This window comes from Rhyacophila brunnea, unplaced genomic scaffold (assembly GCF_057557595.1).
Source record: "Rhyacophila brunnea isolate RB1 unplaced genomic scaffold, BYU_Rbru_1.0 scaffold_3, whole genome shotgun sequence".
Classification (NCBI taxonomy): Eukaryota; Metazoa; Arthropoda; class Insecta; order Trichoptera; family Rhyacophilidae; genus Rhyacophila; species Rhyacophila brunnea.
This window is the reverse complement of record NW_028232965.1, coordinates 37,143,458-37,166,166: the sequence shown is the minus strand read 5'-3', so window position 1 is coordinate 37,166,166 and position 22,709 is coordinate 37,143,458. Positions and strand designations below refer to the sequence as shown.

Sequence of the window (22,709 nt, the reverse complement as noted above, 5' to 3'; positions counted from 1 at the left end):
TTACCTATTATAAATAAACATATTCATTGAGCACACTAATAAATGCCATACTTATTTATTTTCATTGATCTAAGAATTGCAGAACAGAATTGAACAAATTGCAGGTGGTTTCTTTTAAATTGGATTAAATCCTGCTTAACCAAACCATAATACATCAAAAATCTTCTTCTGTCTATACTATATCGAAAATTATGTATGATTTAATGGCACGGTTATTCAGTTGAATTTAAAAAAACTAACCAATATCATCAGCAATTTATATTATTAGTTCAATGAAAACAAATATGTGTGACTGACGAAGTTTATTGTGTATAATTTATATCGGATCTCCACAACCTATATTCACCCATTGCCACTGTTGTATTGTCATTTCTTATAACTATGTATGTATAAACTTATTGTAATGAATATTTATGTTTGCGAAAGGACGAAGGCGTGAAGTTTAAGATCACTACTTTTCAAGAGAACCAAAATAAAACTGATCATTTTGTATGGAAGCTTGAATGTTTACATGAAGAATTTAGTAATTGAGTGATATTGAATCGACTTATACTTTTTTCTCATTCATGTATAATATGGCTCATCTGCATATTTAACTCATTTTAAGATTAACAAGACTAATCGCCCTTTACCTTTCGCTTGTAGATTAATAATTATTCATATCGGGTGTTTCACCGATTATTAAAAATATCCAACAATAATGACTTTAAGACCTTAGCTGGGGCACGGTCTAAAAAGATCGTGACTGGCGATACGCGGATTGTGTAAATGACGCGCGGCGAACGAAATATAATTTGTCATAAAAATCCAACATGCGTCCATTTAATGTTGTGTTTATTGTTCTATTAGTAACAATAATAATATATTCATTGACATGTTTTCTTTTTCAAGTAAATGGGTAACGTTTTTTAGTCATCTTTACACGATTTAAGAATTAATTCCCCCCGTCGCCACCGCGAAACAAATTGACGTGTTCACAGCTCGACTTTCACTCTCCGATTGCCGAGCGAGTCCAAAAATTCGTCGCACCTATAGTTGAAAATTATTTGCCGTTTCACTGAAGTATGCTCCTTTCAAAATGTAAATAAAATACAAGTATGCCATAAAAACTGTCGTATACTCGTATTACATTTTTCTGTAATCTATTTATATTTTGGATTCGATAACATAAAAATTTCTAGTGAAACTGTAAAATTAAAATGCAATAATTTTATATTTTAATATTTAAACAGCTAAAGCATAATTTTGAATAACACATTACTTTTTATTATTTTAATTCCTTAACGCTTTAACCAACCCAAATCACAATATTACCTATTAAATCTTTCTATATCTATTTAAATACTATATTTATTATGACGTTCTACACATTACGTATCACGTATAATATCGATGTTGATCTGTACAAAACCTTTTAAAATGTCATTATTATTTATTTTATTAGATATTTACTTGTGTAAATGTTTTGGCGATAAAATTTTATCGGTTGTTTTACGACATTATATTTTTCAAAAATAATGTTAAATGGCCGAGTGGCAGCATGTCGGCAAATCGAGTTTCTGGAAAATTCACAAGTTTATCTTTCAATGTGTGTTTGGACCCAGCATGGCCCCCACAAGGGGGGGGGGGGGGGGGTGACAGGGCTCTAGCCTGGGGGCCCGGCGTGGCGAAGACTAAATACCCTTAATTTTACCGTGAACGCCATTTGGAAAACGTTACTAAAGAGCGTCGCATTGCCTTTAACCTTTGCGATAGGTAGGGGGGCCCGACAAAGATCCTAGCCTTGGGGCCCGCTTTAGGATGTAGGGGCCATGGGACCCAGAGTATGGATCTAATAGGTCTAATATCCATTTATCGTAAAAACAAAAATAAGTTATAATAATCTCCACTCTTTGGAGATCTTTATGATCTTCTTATGATCGAACATGGCGATGTACTGTAAAAAATGTGAATTATGTAAGTGTGGATCGGGTTAATAATACACAAATATATTTAGATTTTTTTTCGTGGTAGAAACGGCAACCTTATTAGTGACGGTAACCTGTCATTAAATTTCTTGTTGTGTAGTCATAGTTTACAGACACTGTGTCAATATAGTTTTTCTACTAATTGGTAATACATAGGTAAGTGAACAATGCAAACTATCGTATTTCTTAATAAAAAGTATTCCCAAATTTAATTATAGTTAAAATTTTGAATACCTTTCAAATACGACGAAATACTCAAACTTTTATATTTTCAACAGTTTCATAGCTGAATAATCTAAAAACCTTTTAACATTCGATCCGCCAATTTATGACCTCAGTTATATCTCACCAAAAAATGCGATATATAAAGTTTCCAGTGAATCGAAGGAATTCGAGTACAAATGTATGTGATGCATGTATGTAGGTACACCAATGTGGTTTCGGGTAAAATAACACAGTGCCTATTATACACCTAAACACATTTTGTAATTATACTAAATGAAAGGTAGAAATTTACTTATATCTAATCTTTACATAAATGGAGCGACTGCTGTCCGACAACAAGAAATCGGCGATAACAGGAAGTCACTGTAGTCGCATATCGAAAAATTCTCAGTGATGTACCTGCCATGGAGGCAACGCGTGCTAAAGGCGTGTTTAAATAATATATCAGCTCTCATTTTAGATGCTACTCTTTTTCTTATTCGCAATAAACCAAAAATTTACTAATAATAATTCTAACATCACCCCTGATCGTTTTAGACATATTTTTATTAGCTTTAAATTACATAAATTGATAGATCCGTAAACCACGGGAGAGTAAAATGAAATGATAAATTTGAGGGCGTTCCTCATTTGAAAACGGAAGTGTGGTTAGCTGCACTGGAGGGGATTGTTAGTTCAAAGTTTTAACACGTGGACAAGAAGTACTTGTTTGACAAAAGTTGTACAGACCTACAAACTTATCTAAATAATGGATGGGGGAGCCAAAAAACTACTCGCAACTGGACAGAATCTGACATTTGAATGACGTTTTCAAAATGGCGTCCATATGATAGTCCGTAATTCCATTTTTGACCGTTCTTTAGATAAGTTTGTAGGACTGTACCTACAACCGATTGTAGTATATGTACGCAAAGTCTTTTATGAATCGCTACATATTCTTAACAACCTCAGTGGTGTCGATCATTGAGACCCACACGTTAAATTATTTAGCATTGTTAAACATTTATGGTGCAGTTATAATATTAAAAAAATCGGTAAATCATTCAAGAATCGACTATAATCTTAAATTATATTCTTTGCAGTACGTGTGAAAGGACAGTTAAATAAAATGTCGTTTTATTTTACGATTTAGTCTGGGCGTATCTGTAAACCGACTTTATGGTAAATCCTCGTATATTAAAATGTTTATAGCCGACACTCTCTGCAAAGGTATTAAGATATATAAGGTTAGGGTCATCGTATTTTTTTATTATTTGTATTGATAAAATTTTATACCCATAAAACATGCTATTAGCGATAATGTTATAATAAAAAATAATCACACGATTTTTTACCCACGCATTATTTGTTTGTTATAAATACACATAGGTATATACACAAAACAAAATGAAAACGACTTATACTAATTATTATTAATTTATTTATTTGTATGTCAGCAGTTTGTTGCTGATAAATGAAATCGAAACACTGGGATGAAAACACGGTAACACAAAAGATGCAATCGTGTCATCAAGCTTAATGTGACTCCATCGTTTTGTCGTAACTACATTATTCACGTTGCCGAAACCGAGATACGTAGTGGTGTCTATAGTCCTTTTATTTGTGGGATGGTGTTGAAATATCTGGATGATTAATTAATTAGGTGGTAGCTATCGACGAGTGTCTTATATATATATAAAAAATGAAAATCGATACACATGTATTCAACCTAATTTCATCCTGTCAGAAGATGTCAAATAATTTCCTCGTATCGATTTCCATTTGTAGGAGCACTGCGTATAACAATAAACGCGTCTTAATGACAATGTTTTAGTGCCTCGCTTTCTCTTACTCTCTGTACACCCACGATGGCCGCACGGCTTAAGCGTCGGCCTATAGCGTCGTGGGTCCCAGATTCGAATCCTGGGTCTGACAAATACATATATTGTTTTTCAATTTGTGATTTCCGAGTCCGAGTATGGACCTAATAGGTTGAGCAAGTGGTGTCATATTATACTGATTTTGACAGGGAGATTTAGGAAGGATGGGATGGGGATGTAGGGAATAGGTGGGAATGGTGACAATTGATCGGATTGTCACGTAGGGAAAAGAGGAGTGGATATGGGATAATATGGAATGGGATAAGATGGGGATGAGCATGAGACTCGGGGAAATAGGATGCAGGGTCGTGGGTAGATTGACCATTACCTCTTAGACCTCAGTTACCTGTCCGGTTACTTCGCTCATTCGTGTGATGTTCCTGTATAATAATAAAGTACATAAAGATGGAAGTAATAAGAAATATCTCCGATTTGAGCGCCACTCTATGATGATGCATAGAGACAATAGTGATAAGGATAATTAAACGAAAAGCAAGTAGAGAAATTTCAACAAATGTATATTAATAAATGAGATAACTTGCGGGCTACAGTGTATAAGGATGTATAATTACTCAAGTGAATCACGAGCACCTAATGCGATATAATATTTAAACAAATTAGAACAAAAACCCAAAAGCTAGTTCGAAACAAAGACTAATTCGGTGGACCGTAACATAAAAGAACAATAAATACCAATTACACAAAAGGCTCTTCAGCCTTTTCGCTGCCCTCGATTCCTTCCAGGACGGAATCGAGGAGTGCGTCTTCAAACGTGTGGGGACCGTGGAGTTCCTCCGATCTCCTGGCGTGGGGGGGGACGTCCTTCGGATGTCCATCGTCCTCGTCTCCAAAACGTCAGGAAATCGAAAGCCCTGTGCCCCCGGGTCCGAGGCTCGGAACTGGCCAAGACGTCTGCTTCCTTCGAACGATTAAGACTGAGAGATCGACTCCTGCTTCGCCTTCATGTACAAAGCCCGCTATCTCGTTTAGCGCCGGAAATCGTATCACGCACTCCGTACAAACTATCCCGTGCGCAGGCGTGATCCGGTCGTACTTTTGCGTAGTGTTGCCTTCGTAAAGACTTCCTTGGCTTAGTGTGTTATGTTATAAAATAACATGACAGTGGCTGACATTCATTTCTCGTAAAAACAAAAATATGTTAATACAAAACCTCCACTCTGTGGAGGCCCATAATAATATGATCTTATTAGGATCGGAAATGGTCGGGATTTCTCTTCCCGGGATGATGCCGCATGGGATTGATGTGATAACCATGCACTTAGGTATATATATGCACACAAAAATAATCATGATTTTCTCAGCCGCCATTTATCATGAGCGACATTAAGAAGTGTCCTCTATATCCGAATAGTGAAATTCTGCCGAAGCAAAGTTGTCGAGGGTTTAATTTTAAAGTGATGTGGGTGAATTATTCCGTTCCCCTTATGATACAGGAAACTTTTCAATGGTCATTCAAGAGGCCAGCGATGCGCTGGGAGAAGATAAGAAAGGCGAAGAAAGAGCTCTTCTCAACGTAGATTACTGAAGAGTGGCCACATAGTAATACTCGTACATCAGTTGGATGAAAGTGCTGGAGGAGGCTAAAGTTTGAATTAAGCTAGAATCATCAGGAGAAGAATAAGAATAAGTTTTTCTTAGTAAACCTTTTAAATTGGATTTTTTTATAAATATTGTATATCCTGGTATATTCATTATGTTTAGTATTATGCAATAAACCTATTTCACGTTTAAAAAAGTACATGCCTGACCATAATATATAGATATGTGTACCTACTTATTATTATATGTGTATAATTAAAACTGAAATAATACTGTCAAAGTGGTGTCAAAAACATTTAATATATTCTCGGCTATTATTTTACAATCACTCAATAAAAATAATTCAATCAATAGATTCAATAATTATATAGTTATCTATCTAGTATACGTGTTTTTTGTATCCTGCAAAAACCATCAAGGTGCCATGCCATTTTCTCTAACATCTTGTGTAGAGTGTCTAGTAATAAAATTTTAACGATAACAGAGTCTGCCTACCAGCAGGCAATACCTGCAAAGTATTTATTTGAGAATATTAAACGAATAGCCTTTGCGTTAAAGTAACTTCACAAAAGCGTTTATCTCACAACAAAAATAGGTACATACCTCAAGTGTCATATATTAAATACGGATTTACTGCATCCGGCTGAGTTTTAAAATGACAATGGGAAATTGCATTACGTATTTATTTATAAAGTTAATTTGCGTGGTCCAGGATGTGTGAGCGTATATATCAGTGTATATACTGGAATTATTGGGATAACGACTGGAGGAGATCAGAGCCCATCCCCAGCTGTTCTGTCATGAGTGACATGATTATGGTGACAACTATAATAACAAAACAACTTCACTACGGTTCAAATTTATTTATTTTACATATAATGAACATAACAAATTATAAATTTAAAGCGTTCACGACATGACATAAAATAAGTGTTAACAATTATTGAAATATAAATACAGAGCAATGCGAGTTAATAATACAAGAAGTAATAAAAAAAGAAATAAATTAAGAAAAAAAAAATAACATAAATAAAAGTAGATGGAAGCACTCAGAGTGAACTATTGATAGACCCTACCTTAAAAACTTGTAAAACAACGTACACATTAATTCACCCTCACGTAAGTGGAATATTATATCAATCTCCCAAGCGATTTCATCAAACATAGTTATTGCCCTCCCAATTGGCATCACTGATGGCAGGTTAGTTCTGCAGCTTGGGAGAACAAACAACGGATGCCCTCAATTCCTAAGATAATTATCAGAGACACACAAGCCAATACCACCAATTTACGCCGCGTATAATTCGAAAAAAATATTATGTAGCTAAATAAAGATCCCTTCTAAATTTGAAGCTACAGTATGTAAGCATACCTAAAAGAAAGTCAGTCGGGTAGAGCCACGGATAATATACATACAGCCGAAAGTAAAGGAGTCTCAAAAATTTCTTCTAAACCCTCTCCACCATAAGGCCGTACTTCAACTGATGCGGGGCCTAAGAGGTCTATATAAAATTTTAGAATTATTTTTAGTGGTTAAATATCAGATCATTTTTGTCAGAATGTACAAACTATGCTTTAAATGATAACTTTCTCTATGTATTCGTTTTGCTAATGCGTGCATTAATTGATTACTATGGGTATTAAATTAATATTGATACATCGGTAGGAATGACCATGACCAAATTCGCAAAATATTGTTCTTTCATATATCATATATGTATGTTGGTTTTGATCCACCGCGTGGAGCACAATAACTTGAGCAAATAGTTGACAACCAATCCTTATAGAGAGTTTTTAGATACTATCTGACTCAATTTTTTATATTAGAGAAGACATTCTATTTTATTTAACTGAAATACATATAAACGTAATTATGCAGAAAGCAACCAGTCTTCACAGAATACAAACAGAAGGATAATAATTATTATGCACTTTTATGTTAGATGTAATTATTTAAAAATTCACATATATACAATATATAATTATGCATGTATTATATATGAGTATGGATAACTTTTAAGGTGATGAAATTGAATATTTATGTTGTGTTATTATGTTAGTTTAGTATGACTATTTTCTGCAGATTAAAGGCGGCATAACATGAATTTATTTACATTTTCTTTATTTGATGAACATTTTATGCAGAACGTAGAAAAAAACATGTTACGAGTACCTTCATTATATTATTATTTTTCACAAAATGTGAACTGACTTCTTTTTGCATAACTGCACTTAATTGTGGTGTGTAATAATTAATTCTAGGTAAATTCTTTTCTATTTTCAATGACCTATGATTAAAAGTAACATAGTTTGAGAATAACAATATTTTCTTAATATAAATATGGTTGCCTAATTTAACGCCATATCGCGATTTTTTAGAATTGATGATTTCTTCTTTACTGTGTTGCGAAATATCATTGTGATCTGACGACTGCCTCGTTAAAATCGAAATATAAACAAACATTGATACGCGATAAATAACAATAACAACATCAAAATGATTTAAGTAGTTTCTTTTTCTAAACTATAGTTAAACACTATCGACGTTCTTCCACTCAACTTGTCAACTATTTTTAGTAGGTGTATAATATTTAAATATTTATTATTTCGTTTAGTTCATAGTTAAATCATAATATTTAGAAAACAACAATATTCAAATTCACCAAATTCAATAACGATATTTTTCATGTGAAGCTTTTATTGTTTGTATATGGAATTTCATTTAAATTTAAAACTCCCTCTCTTTTTTACTATTGTTATTTTTTTTATAAACAAACGAATAACACCTATTTATACGCAATACCATTCAGTAATCAATCATTTGTACATTTAATGCTTAATCCAATAGACTTAAGAAAGGAATATTCTCTCTTTTTTCAATGGAATGTAGGTGTGGTATACGGCGACAGATCAATTCACATTCAAACAAAATACTATTATCAACCTAACCCGAAACGATGGTGTCATACATTAAAAAAAACTAGCAACATAAATATCTTTTATTGTACTGGTAAAGTTTTTTGTTATTGAGCTATTATTTTATATAAAAATAACGATTGAGCGTGATTATTTAATTTTTTTATTACCCAATAATAATGATAATATAATATATTATATTGTTAGTTTGATTAAAAAGTGTTTAGAAAATGGCGTCGAATAAATCAGGTAAAGCGTTTGTTACGAACAAATGACAAGGATATTAGCATTTACACGAAAATAATAAATAACAAATTACATACGGAACTTTTATTTTATTTTATTGAATAAAATGTAATATGAATATGTAAGACTAGATATTATATAACTACAATAGTAGATATTCATTCTGATAGTGCACAAACATATTTTTTTGTGATTAAATTTCTAGATATTTTTATCTGACTGAAAAAGTTACAGGTATGAATATACTTAATACTTTTTTAGTATCGTAGGTAGGTAACACAAATAACCGTTAATAAGTATACTTTTTGTCGTTTATAAAAAATCCCACGCAAAGATTTTGTTTTTGTAAGACTTGTATGAAAGTACATTGTATTGAATATTTCAAAGCACATTTTTAATGTCACTAATTAAACATTATGCAAGAATAATATTACTACATGACAGTCATTATTACGCTGTTGTATAAAATTATTATTTCATCTGCTAACAGGGCAATGGAGTAATAAACATTACCTACCAATTTTCTTTCTATACATTATTTATTTAGAATAATAATAAAATGGCTTTATAGCCCATACGCAGATTTACTGCTGGCAGTACGCATTGTCGCGACAATAACATTAAAATAAAAATATAAGTACCTAAACACTTATTGTTGTGCAAGTTGCAATACTGCATGCATGGATCAATTTTCATGCGACATTGGTAACTAGTGCCAACTTTGCTCATGCGCGGTAGTAATATCGTGGCGACCATGTCGGAAACCTATAATAACTACACCAAACATGCACGCAACCGTGTCCGGAAACTTATACGTATGCAGTTCGCCGTATCACACTTGAAATGTTGTATCAGAAATATATGGCCGTATATTAAAGACTGTCCAACGTCTGTGGTTCGTATAGCACTGATATAAAATTCATGTCTAAATAAAACACGGTTCTTGTCGGTTTACAGGAAGCCAGCTGCAAACAAATTTTGAAAATAGCCGATATACTGGATTATTTGTTACGTTGGGTTAGGTTAGGTTTTCATTGTTGAATTCAAGAATTTTGCCAAAATCAGCTATGAAAATTGAATTAATGTTAATATTGAATCTAATTAAATTGGAAAGCGTATAGTATACGGTCATCTCTTTACGGTAAGAAAGCTCACGGTGAAATGTTTTACGTACAATTTACATGTGACCGCACTCAACAGCACTTGAAAAATAAGATTGACGCGACAATCAGCATATTTATGTTTACACAGTTATTAATTGTCGCGATAGTTTAATTTACACGATATTTATTACAAATATTATACGTATTGTTATTATTATCAATTAGATTTTGAAGGGTAAAGATTTTGGAAAAATTGTCAGAAGGGATAGACTTAATAATAATATTATATTGAAACAAACTCATATTTCAAAAGCGATTTATGTTTAATTTAAGCACATCAATTTTTTGTAGATATACCTACTTACATATTATCAAAACCTTGTCACGAAGTATATAAATACCAACTTATAGAAGTTCTGAAGAATCACAAAAAAATCCATAAGTACATTAATGTGTTTAAGAATTTAATAATATTTTTAAAATTGTAGATATACATAACCTGGAATAGCGTAGGAATCATCCCTATTAGAAAAATCGTAGAAAAAATCTTGGACCGAGTAGGATACGAACATAACAGTAATTTTTTGTCGAACAAGACCTTCTTTTCTACGTGTTAAAACTGTGAACTAACAATCCCCTTCAGTACAACTAATCGCACTCCCATTTTCAAATGAGGAACACCGCCAAATTAATGATTTTATTTTGCGCTGCCGTAGTGTACGGATCTATCAATTTACGTAAATTGAAGATTTTTATAGTAAAAATATGTTTAAAACGATCGGAAGTGATGTTAGAATTATTATTAGAAAACATTTGAGTTATTGCGAGCCAATACAATATTACATTGACTGCTGGCTAGATAATTACTAATTAATTACCACATTTAAATATCATGCTCTCACGCGTTGCCACCATGATAGGTAGGTATGTCAAAATGCAGTGTGTTGCACTACTAGAAATATTTTCCCAAATACTAGGATTTATTTTTGTAGATTATGTTATGGTAAGTTGTAGGTATGTATGTAGGTAGGTATGTAATATTTCGCTTACTGTGAAACAGCTGTTATTGAGCAATGCGACTTTTTACCCCAAAACAAATTATATATACTTTTATGTAAAATGGAACGCATCCTATTAAATACTATCTAAAATAATAACCTGATTTTTATATTAAGAATTTTCTGCTTGAATTTCAATGAAATAATTTAAGTTATAATAATATTTTATAAATCGAATAATGGTGGTTAAAGAAACATTGCTAATATTACATTATAATTTTATGGATATCACCAATACTCAATGATAAAATAATAGAAAACAGCCATTTTCTCTTCAATAAATGGTTTAATGTCTTTCAGTTAGTATTAAATTTATGCTAGTGTTAGTTAAGCGCATTACTTCCAAAAATATGGCGAGGCGATTTGCATAAATCAGACATTATTTAAATTTATGTTCATTTAAACAACATTCGTTTTTTTGCGTAAACAATAAATAAAATTGTTCAACCTTCCTTGTATTCGGATATAATTAAAATAAAGCAATTTATAAACAAAATTTTAAACATCATTATAGTTTTATGAATAATTGAATGACCTGTTGTATAGCACACAGTTTGCTATATAATTAGTAATAATAATGTGTAAGACACAGTTAGTATCCATAGTGGTGTATTGTTTATGGTAAAATATCTAATATAACATGGTACTTATTAATTAATAATATAAATCTATCAATAATAAAGTTATTTTTTTGAAAGTATTTTCTGTAAATATAATTTATTAATTAGTTAATAATTGGCACTATAGCCAGGAGTGACTAAATCCAAAATTGTTCTACACTGAACTCAGAGTAATAAATATAAAGAGAGTGGCTTTTCTTCGGAAAAATAAAGCCGAGTTTCTTGCGTATAGCGCACAGTAGAAACCGAATTTTATTATTATTAACTCAACTATGAAACGTTATACCATCATGTTGCGTCTCAGTATGGCTAAAATATTTAAACACAACATAGTTAACGATATTATGTTCTACTAAATTAACTAGAAATAATTACCACTTACTTTATATTTAACACAAAAACAATAAATTCCAGCAACTTTTAAATGAATGTAGTCATACAAATCAATATTTACCGGCGATGTGTACAAATAATATTTAATTCAGCCGCAGAAATTATATCTTACTCTAATGTGGAGATATAGCGTGCCGAATGCTTTCTCACTCGCAATTATGGTTCGTTTTTGTTCAGGCGTTAGTTCTGCACTATTGTCTCTACCTTGCCTTATACCAATATTTTGGACATGCTCAGCGTTTAGCTACATGTCCGTTTCTACTCCATCCAGCTACCGAACTCGTGGTCTCTCGGTGAGTTATCGTTACTCCGGTTTTGCATAGTTGATTCTAGTATAATATAAAAAGTCTAGATTATAATGATATAAAATAATATTTTTTATTATAGTGTACCAACTTTACTAACAAAAAGAATAAATAAATTAATGATATTCCCCAATTTATAATATGTAATTAAATTTATGTGAATCATCAATAAATAAGAAAATAATATTATCTCAACAACTCATTGGAACTCGAAATATGACTTACAAACAGCAGTCTGCGGTATTATTTTACTCTATACTTCTATTTTCCGATAAAAAATAGCTGTTAGATGAGTGATTAATGTTATTTTATATCTTGTCGAGCTATGCAGAACTTCGTTTTCTGTGTTGTAAATTAAATATTACCTACCTTTATTTCTTTAAGGTCACCTGATAAGACATTTGTGTTAGTTTATGGTGTATCCACGAATCACCTCGAAATAGTTGTTTATACATGAAGCATTTTGTAGTCCATTTTTTAACATTACACCACTGCCTAGCCATGAATTAATTTTCAATGAAATTATTCGAATATGGTGCACGCATGATAGCAATTATTAAACTGTCAGTTTTGATTAAAATTCTCAGCTGTATTAATATCTCAATTCTGTATTACAAATTACAACACTCTCAAATGCGGGTTACGTGATTTCGACACCTTTATTCTATATCAAATAAAAAATAAACGGCTTATTTGAAATATGTTAAACATCACGTCTGCACCTGAAATGTAGATACCTACGTCTTCAATATTATGCTAAAAGCATTGAGGCATTTGCTAATTAAAACTTAAACAAATAATACATATTTTTTTACATTGCCCATTTATAAATTATTCCAATTAGTTAATATAATAATTCATTCAGATAGTTTTTAATTTAAATATTATATATTATAATAAATATAACCATATTTCCTTGATGAACATGTCTCAGATAAATTGGATTAATTGAAAACTTTACGGAGTTTTTGATAGAGTACCTACTCTAAACTTAGAGAACACTAGACATGACGCTAAACTATGAGATGTCACGAAGAGTTGAAGCTTTCGAAATTTGTCTGTATAGATTGATCTTAAACACTCCTTTGCAGACTTAGATGCAATTCCCAACTTATTATCTAAGAAAATATAAATTGTAATCATAATGGAGGACAACGCTGCGTTTCGTAGCTTAAGAACCTCTTAAGCTACGAAAGATTGGTACGGATACAGCTCCAACAAACTATTCCGGGTGTCAGATAAAAGAGAAAAGATAGCCACAATGGTTTCCGATCTTCATTGGGAGATGGAACGATAAGAAAACTTTATATCATAAATTTTACTTTAAAATCCGTTGACAGCTTTTTTTCTTTTAGCTCTCCTTGTCATTTTATTATTATTCATTTTTTTTTAAATCATCCAAAATCGAACTAGACAGCTTTTTTAACTCTCGAGCTCTTTTAAAATGAAAAATAAAACGGGGGATAAAAAACCATACTCAAATAATATGTGATTATCCTATTAAATAAATGGACGGGTGGTCACCGTAATTATTAAATACTTAATATATTTTCAGAAATTAATACTTATGTAAAAATAACTGAGTACTTACTTGAGTATGTTAAGGCCAAATTATATAATATCTTTGTTTTTCTTAATCGATTTTAGTCATACGTACGGTACATGATAACATATTTTAAGAAACATAGACAATATCCAAATAAATCATAATAATCTAAGAAACTGTTGTATATAGTGAATTTGAATTAAGAACATGTACTTTTATTAATAGTCTGATGTTCAGAATTTACAGACAGTTAATAACTCAATTATATTTAAAAATAAAGTTCATTTCAACTTTCAAGAGTCACCATTATTGATACATTTAAAACTGGTAGTAATATATACACCCACGATGGCCGAGTTGCTTAAATGCCGGCCTATAGAGTCGAGGGTCCCAGGTTCGAATCCTGGGTCTGGCTAGTACACATATTGTTTTTCAATTTGTGTATGAGTCAGAGTATGGACCTAATAGGTTGAGCAAGTGGCTGACATCCATTTCTCGTAAAAAAACAAAAATCTGTCCATACAAACCTCCACTCTGTTGAGGCCCATATGATCCTATTAGGATCGGACATGGTCGAAAGAAGAAAGAAAGAAGAAGTAATATTTTATTAGTCATAATATATTTGTTTTTTTTTTGATGTGTCCAATTTTTAAAAATATAATCATAATATTTTGGTCTTATTTATATGTAGGCAGTCGCTTAACATGGGAATATAAACGATAGGCTATTTAATTATCATAGAAGCGTAATTAATTAAAAGTTCTCTATTTCGTTCATTTCACAAAATGATAGATTTATTGAATTACCGCTCAGAGCAGGTGGCTTTATAATCATAAAAAAAAACATTTCACTTTATTAAATATATAAATATGTTATTTATATTTTTAACTTCTGGTATTGCGGATTACAGTTTAAAAAAATGAGGGCACATTGATTATAAGATCAACTAGTTAGAACTATAAATTAAAATATTTTATGCTTACAATAATAATAAATTTGAACAGTTCTATTTTTCGAAACGATGAAATAAATCGAAGATATATTCTTAACATCAGCTGCTCCAACACATTATATTAATTTTAATACGCGGAAATATTCTCGTTACCTCTTAAACTTACAATAAGTGTATTTTCTTGTTTTAGAATGTAATCTTTATTTTATATAAATTTTATCATTTCTTAAATTATATATCGTGAGAAATTAGCGTGTATAAATAGAGGTACTTAATATGACCATACTCTTTCATGAATATTATCTTCCAAAATGTATATCTTGATAGTGAGAGTAGATAAATAATATTGGCGACACTATGCGAGTTATATTGCGTAACACACATTGGGAAACACTGTTCTATTATGTATAACGGATGCGCAAACTTTTAGGTTTGTAAAAAAGTCTATACGTGTATAAAAGAGAATTAAACAGACCCTAGGAAAATTGAAAATCGTTTCCATTTACAATAAGTACGATCACGATTTATGTTAATAATAATAGGTGGTTTAAATAGTATTAGATACAAATTATATTTCAATTATGAGTATATTAATTATAGATCCACCAGTAGGTATAAGTTGTCCGCCGAGTGAGGGCCCCACATGCTGACATTTGACATAACATTCAATATTTTTTATACTGAGATGAGCTTAGTTCTAAAATCGAACACCAGACGATTTATGATGGTATATCTATAGTATTTAAGGAAAAGTAAGATTAATGTATAAAGTTTAAGCCCAACAAATAACATGATAAAAATATAATGTTCACTGTGGGTACTCATTGCTATTTTCTTTTTTGTTTCAGTAAATGTTTCATGGTGTCGCATAATGAATGATGGCGCCGACCGGTGGATCAGGTCCTGGCTCGGCGATAGGCGCCGCCCTCCGAGAGGCGGCTGCCAGAGGAGACTCCTCGAGGCTCACTCTCATGCTGCAGACGCCAGCTTCCGCTGCGCATGTCAACGACACTGACGAGGTTTGTAGTTTGTAAAAAGTACATTGTACACCGAGAAAAAGACTCGAAATCACTGTAATATGGTAATGGTAATATAGGGATTACACTTAACCACGCGTAATAAAATAAATTGTCACGAAAATAATTGAAAGTTGACAATTTACAAGTTGTCTATGTTGAGAATTCATGAAAACCTTGTTTTATATGTCATTTGAAAGTGAAAAAAAATAATTACAAGATAAAAATAACTTTTTATGTACCACGTTTTTAAATTTTCTGTTGAATCATAATATAAACTTGACAATTCTATGTATTAATAAAAACTTTTTATTGGACTTGATAGAAATACTGAATAAATATTATAGAATACAGAAGTGTCATTTTGACATTTCATATTGATTTGTATAGTAAGCACGTATATATTAATAATTTAGTTGCTAGGACCCATTTAGCAACCAATAATAGTGAGTAGTAAATATTACTTTTAACGAATTTTATGAATTCAATTCTGTTTAAAGACGGCCAAAAGTGTTAAAAGAATGCATTTTCGTCGTGTTCTGATATATTCTAAAAGTTTCAAATGTCTAGCTAGTCGGGAATTTAGTTAAAAATCTTGGACAAACAAGAGAAAAATTGTACTGCACAAGAAAAAATCTGTACCGGACAAACAAGAATACGAGCTAATAAAAGTGTGGTAAAATGACCCCTGGTCTACTGACTGATTATGTTAGCAATAAGTGACTTCCTATTGCAGTTTAATTTTAGGATAAATTTTTTTATACTATGCGATTTATTTACCAATTTGGTAGGTTCATGAAAAACTTAGGATGGAGTCAAAATGGGTAGATACGCAATTAATAATTACACCCATCGGTATTAGTTGAAAAATCCTGTTAAATCGTGCACGTGAGTAAGTAAATACGATACATATAAAAAAGTGGTAACCTTTAGATGGGAAATGGAAAGTGTCAACTTTGCGATGTTAATACCCGTACCAACATAACTATGCATCATTCATTCGATAAATGCGTTTAAATGATGACTGTAATATAAGTAGTATACCTATACGACTTCTTCTACATAGTTAAAATTATTTGGAATTTTTATTCTGACTTAACCAAAATGAGAAAATTAATAAAAATAGTTACTTATAAATAAAAAAAACTAGTAAAATAACCATACTGAAATAAATTCTGTAAAATTCGTTAATGGTGTGTAAACTGAAATAACTTTCGAGATAATTATAAGTTCTGCAGAACTGTTGATAGTGAATACTAAACAATAATTATAAAATGATGTCATACTGACTAAAAAATAATATAGATTTATTACAGTACCGAAGTGGTATGAACCAGGGTATCAATATACATTATTTGTGTACTTACAAAAAATATTAAAGTAATAATCAGTCACCTTAACATGAATTTTTGTAAAAAAAAAAAAAAATATGTACATCAATTAATTATGACCGTGACCAAATAAAAAGTAGCTAATAAAAAAATGTCGATTTTGTTCTGATGTTACTAAGTTACAAAATCAGTCATAAATTCACAAACAAGTTCAGATTGAAATGCCGTTAGAACAATTATTATGTTTACTATGTAAATTGTCAAAAAAAAGAATACAGACAGACATGTTGATGAAAATGTTATTCATTATTGCCAGGTATTGAGTTACAAAAAGAAATAATAATAAAAAAAACAATACATCATCCAATAAAATTAATAATAGTTTAGAGCAGTAGTCTCTGGTAAGTGTGGGTGATGATTTGTGAGGCATTTGGAAAATATACCATGCATACAATTTAGACATCATAATATGTTTATCTGACATACCATCAATATTGTAACTGTCAAAGATATCTTCTTATTGAATAATTAATTATCACATTGAATTAATAATAATACGGTCTATGATTTAATTCCATAAATTACTGACTCAGATTTTTTTTTAAATAACGGTTTGACCTCTTTTAATACCAGTCCTACAACAATCGCCATTCTTCGATATGTTGACATTTCATTAGAAGCTTCTCTACTAACCTGAATTGGAGAATGTAATGTTAATATGAATGTTGGGTCAGTATTTCATTACTGCTGGACAAATTGATTTAATATAAAATATCGTATTTTATTGAATGATGCTACTGTGTCAATTATAATAAATTCGCTCACATTCGCTCACAAACTTGTCACTTACTAAAGCATATTTTCTAATCAAGGCTTGAACAAAAACGATGCAAGAGTGCGAGTGAGAACGTATTCAACACCCTTATAATCTCTACGACACGCGCCAGAGTAAGATAAAAGGTTTACAGATGTTTGAGATGATTTGCTGTGGTGTCGCTGCCAAATCTTGGTTTGTTCCTTAACTTAGCGTCGATAACCTGCAAGTGCGTGTTGCTAAAATTGATATTTTTGTGTTAAACATAAAGTCAGTGGTAAATATTTTTAGTTAATTAAGTAGAAAAGATGGTTCTGTGTGTTGTATTAAAATGTGGTGGCCGTACTGATAGCAAGAAGATGGTATTACGTTTCATAGATAAGTTGATACATGTTCGTGATAATTTATTTGTATATTATTATACATTTTAATATCAGTGACCTAGTGTTTCTTTAAGATAACTTAAATTATGGATATCTTTACCTAATGGTTGCATTTTGACCGCTTAAAAATACTATAATAGAAAATTATATTTTAATTCTGAGCATCTAGTGCGAGCACTTTGGGCGAGCACTAGCGAAATGGTCTATGGTCTTAAACATGTGTGTACGAATGCGTTCGCTCGCCCACAAACCAATCGCACGGCACCCAGCTTCATTTAGCAATGCAATAGGTGGCGTCTAGATGTATCTATAGTCTAAGTTTCTAATATTATATTTTTTCGTTCCAATTATTTAGGCAAGGTTTCTTTTTCCTTTTTTTTTCAGCCCACCCAATTCTCCCTCCAGTGACGAGGGGTGGAGGTATACTGTTAAGATTCGACATAAATAGTGCACACTTAACTTGTAGCAAATATTATGTTTGACTGACAAAGTGTATAGGTATGCACTATTTAAATCAGAAAAACACTTCTTTGGTCAATAGATTTTCTTGTTTTTGACAAATAATACTACTCATTGATCGTTTTAGTAGCATTGCTTTAGGCTAGAAATAATGAATAATAAAATCATATGTACCTACAATCTATTCCCAAAATTTTGGAATTCTACCATTTTCAATCAGGAGATTTCAGGATTGCTAACCTTACTTTATAGGATGTATGAAGTATCTAAGTGATTGTATGTAGGATAGGATGTATGTAGTATCTTAGAGTCACCTGGGATATTGACAGTTTTATAGAAGGCCAAAACTCGCTAAGGATCGTAGAGCCAGTAATAATGATATTAAGTAATATCAAATGAAATGGGTAGTTAACTATTCGTTTGCATTACTGATGTACGCAAATGGTATATTTTGTTACCAAGAATACCAAAAGATGGTGTCGAAAGTGTGCACACATAAATATTATAAACAAATAATACAACCATAATGTTGGTGAAATTTCGATTAAAAAGGCAGTCAGAATTTATTGTGAGAATGAAACATCAGGTCGAGTTATAATACTTACGCCATTATGAACAGTTTTGACACTCGCTATGAAAAGTCTGTCGTAATTCGTAATGGATGCCGCTTGATTAATGACCAATTTCTATGTTAGATGAAGAACATGGATTGCGAGTATATAAAAAACCGTTTGAGAGCTATTTCGTATACCTACCTATGATGCAGTTTGTACCTATCTAATAAGAAAAGGCGTTAAAGGTACATGGTACCTACTCACCGTGTTGTGATTAATAATTTTGTTAATCTTATGTGTAGCGCACTGTCGTCCCGTGAGTTTAGGCAAAAAGACATCTCGGCGATCGTGGGCGTTATAATTTTCTTAATGGGTCATTATTATATGATTTATATTCCTATATTATAATGCAGTGGTACAGGTTTTACACATTACACAAAATGTACTAATTATCGATACCCATACCACGAATATTATACGGTATCGATTATTAGTAAACTTTCTGAGGGCGCCACATGCTAACATTTTATTAAATTTAATTCAATGCTTTTTTTATTGCGATTTGTTTTGTTCTATATTCAAGCACCGGAGGATTTGTGATGATATATCTATACCTACATCTTTGATAGTAGATTCCGTGGACGTGGTTTTTTTTTTGGAGAAGAAATCTGTTAACGGGAATAAATTAAATTAAATTCGATTAAATCATATTTTTAATTAATATAATTTATACGAAATAAAAATAATAAATCGTTGAAATGCATGGATTTATTTAGAATATTGAAAATTGATTATTATTATAGGAAGGGGCTCATAATCAGTAAATGCGTTGAGCCTATACGTCACTAAATGCGCTACTACTTACGAATATAATTTATTAAGTTCTACATACGAGGAAGTGATATGAAATAAGGAACAGACAGGGTAGGTTGACTCCAAAATGAATAACCAATGAAATGAACCCTGGTTTTATTATCTCCTTCCAAATAAATATTGATTTAATTATTACAGATAAGTTTACAGATTATAATTTAGCTAGTGAAATCACGAGTATGCGTTCTGATGGATTACGAGATCCGATCGGGCGAAGCAAAACGATAACCTTACGGTTCAACCTTTGATGACTGAAAGACCATGTTGCTTTCTTCTACTGAGTGTTTTATATTGATTCGATACAATGGAAAAATGCTGCTATCAACTACTTGAATATTTTGATAATCATGCTTATAATTGATTTTAATTTGTTAATTATGCAGTTTTTATTAATTGAGCAAGATTGATTTTCATATAAACAACTTTTGTGCATATCATGGTAAACTTAAATTGCATTATTTATTAATTTGCGATATTGCGATTTGCTAAATTAGCTTTCTGTTGAATTTTGATTGACTCACATAAATCGCTTGTTTTGTAATTTTAACAATATTATGTTGCAAGATACATTGTAGTTATAAATTAATGGTTTCCTGCCAAGTCATGCTGGATGGTAGGGTATTGACCCCTACACATATCTTAATATAAAAAAAACAAATAGTCATATCTTATCCAATATTTTATGAATACTTAAATGAAAATTGCATAACAATATTTTATTTACATGTTATTATAAAACGTCATTTAAAATTTATATTCATGAAATAACAACGTAGGTACAATATACCTATTTTCTTATTATGATGTACATAATGTTACGATACATGGATGCCTCGTTTATTTCTTTGGTAGTAAATTATAAACATCGACTCACCGTAATGTTATTACTGAAATATTTGCAATTGCACATGCAAAACGGGCTATACTTTAAAGACTCGTTAAAGCTTTGTTTTGTCGTCACTCGCAAATTTCAAAGAAATAACTTAGAAAGCTTTTATAACTCTTGTTATGTTATTTCCATGCAATAAAATAACCAAATTATTAAACATTAAAATAAGTTAATATGATTTTTATGCACTTGACAATGTCTACTTCATTTAAAGAAAAGGTTGGCTGCCACCGTGGCAATTTTGTCAATTTGGGAGAAAAAAATAGTTCAGCTAGTTTCGGCAGCCTTCGCCCTCACAGTATGATGGTAAGTATACAGATATAAAAAAAATAAGTAGTTTTGAAATAAGGTTGATTATTTATCCTTTTCATTATTAATTCCATTAAAAAAAATTCCAACAGAAAATCGTCTTTCATTATCTACCTCTTCTGTCAAAAAAGTGAAGCTACGTATCACTCGGCAGTGTTGCCGTATTTAATAGAATTTCAGTGATGCAAAGTGTCACATTTAATAATAAAAAAAATATCTGGAGCAATGGAGCTCTACAAATTTTCGGTAGTCCGGGTAAAACCTCATTGCTCCACTGCTCCGTGCTCCTGCTCCGATCTCCGCTCCAACGCTTTGTATTATACAATATTAATCCAACTGCTGTGGATGTGTGATTTTAAACATGTCCATTTCAGTCATATAAAATGCCAGTACATTTTTGACTGATACTGTGTATTAGGTAAATTACTATTTCGAGAATCTTGAAATCCATCTTTTCGCACTTTAATAAATTGTTATGAATTAATTATCAAGTAAATCGTGAATCTCTTGAAAAGGTTTACCCTTGAAGTACATAAAATTAAGTTTTATTATATTAAAATACTTACACTTAACGTTACCATCCACCCATATATTATAAAGTAAATGCTCTGTTTAATAATAAAAAAGTAGTTCGGTACCACAAACTCTAGTGTAGGAAGTACCTACTCTAAATATTTTAGTCAGATTATATTTTACAATCCATGTAAAAGCTTTTTGACGTTGACGGATTGAGTTTTATTTGAGGAAGTAATGAATTAAAATAGGATGAACCTATCTAAGATGTTTAAAATAGTTTCACGGTGATATATTTCTGTTTTTTTTTTCTATCTGTCAGTGTTGTATACCTACGAGGAAATTTATAAAAAATATAATTTGAAATATAGAAATACAATATTATAATATAACAAGTGTTAGTATAATGTGACATAATTTTTCAATATCTTTATAATCGCATAAATATTCCGTCCTCGTTCAGCATATACCTACTTCAATATTTATACAGGGGCTGGTCGGGTTTTTTTAAATTTTGGCCTCGGCTGCCATCATTCATATACCAATATGTATTTGTAATAAATCATCAACGAGGCAGTGTTGGTGTTTCAAACACACTCAGTTTAATACAAAAGGAGATAATAAAAAGAAAATAAATTGAAATTGCTCTAAAAATAAAATCTGATTAATTATTATGCTTAACTTTATATAAAACTTTTTTTCGACTTGTAACGCTATTATCACACGTGTTTATCTCTGTGAAGCAAATACACCTCAGAATACAAATTTAAGTAAACTGCTACAAAAATACATACATTGTGAAACTGAATTGCAGTTAA

At 31.2% G+C, this 22,709-nt stretch overlaps 1 protein-coding gene across 1 annotated transcript in view; it reads left to right on the top strand.

Annotated features, from left to right (window-relative positions):
* Positions 1-22,709, top strand: part of dgo (ankyrin repeat domain containing protein 6 diego) — a 245,741-nt gene that overhangs the window by 93,511 nt on the left and 129,521 nt on the right. Inside the window, exon 2 of the mRNA XM_085953293.1 lies at positions 15,599-15,769. Coding sequence (XP_085809419.1) covers positions 15,750-15,769 — 20 coding nt within the window. The 5' untranslated portion in view covers positions 15,599-15,749. The remainder of the gene's footprint in view (positions 1-15,598; positions 15,770-22,709) is intronic.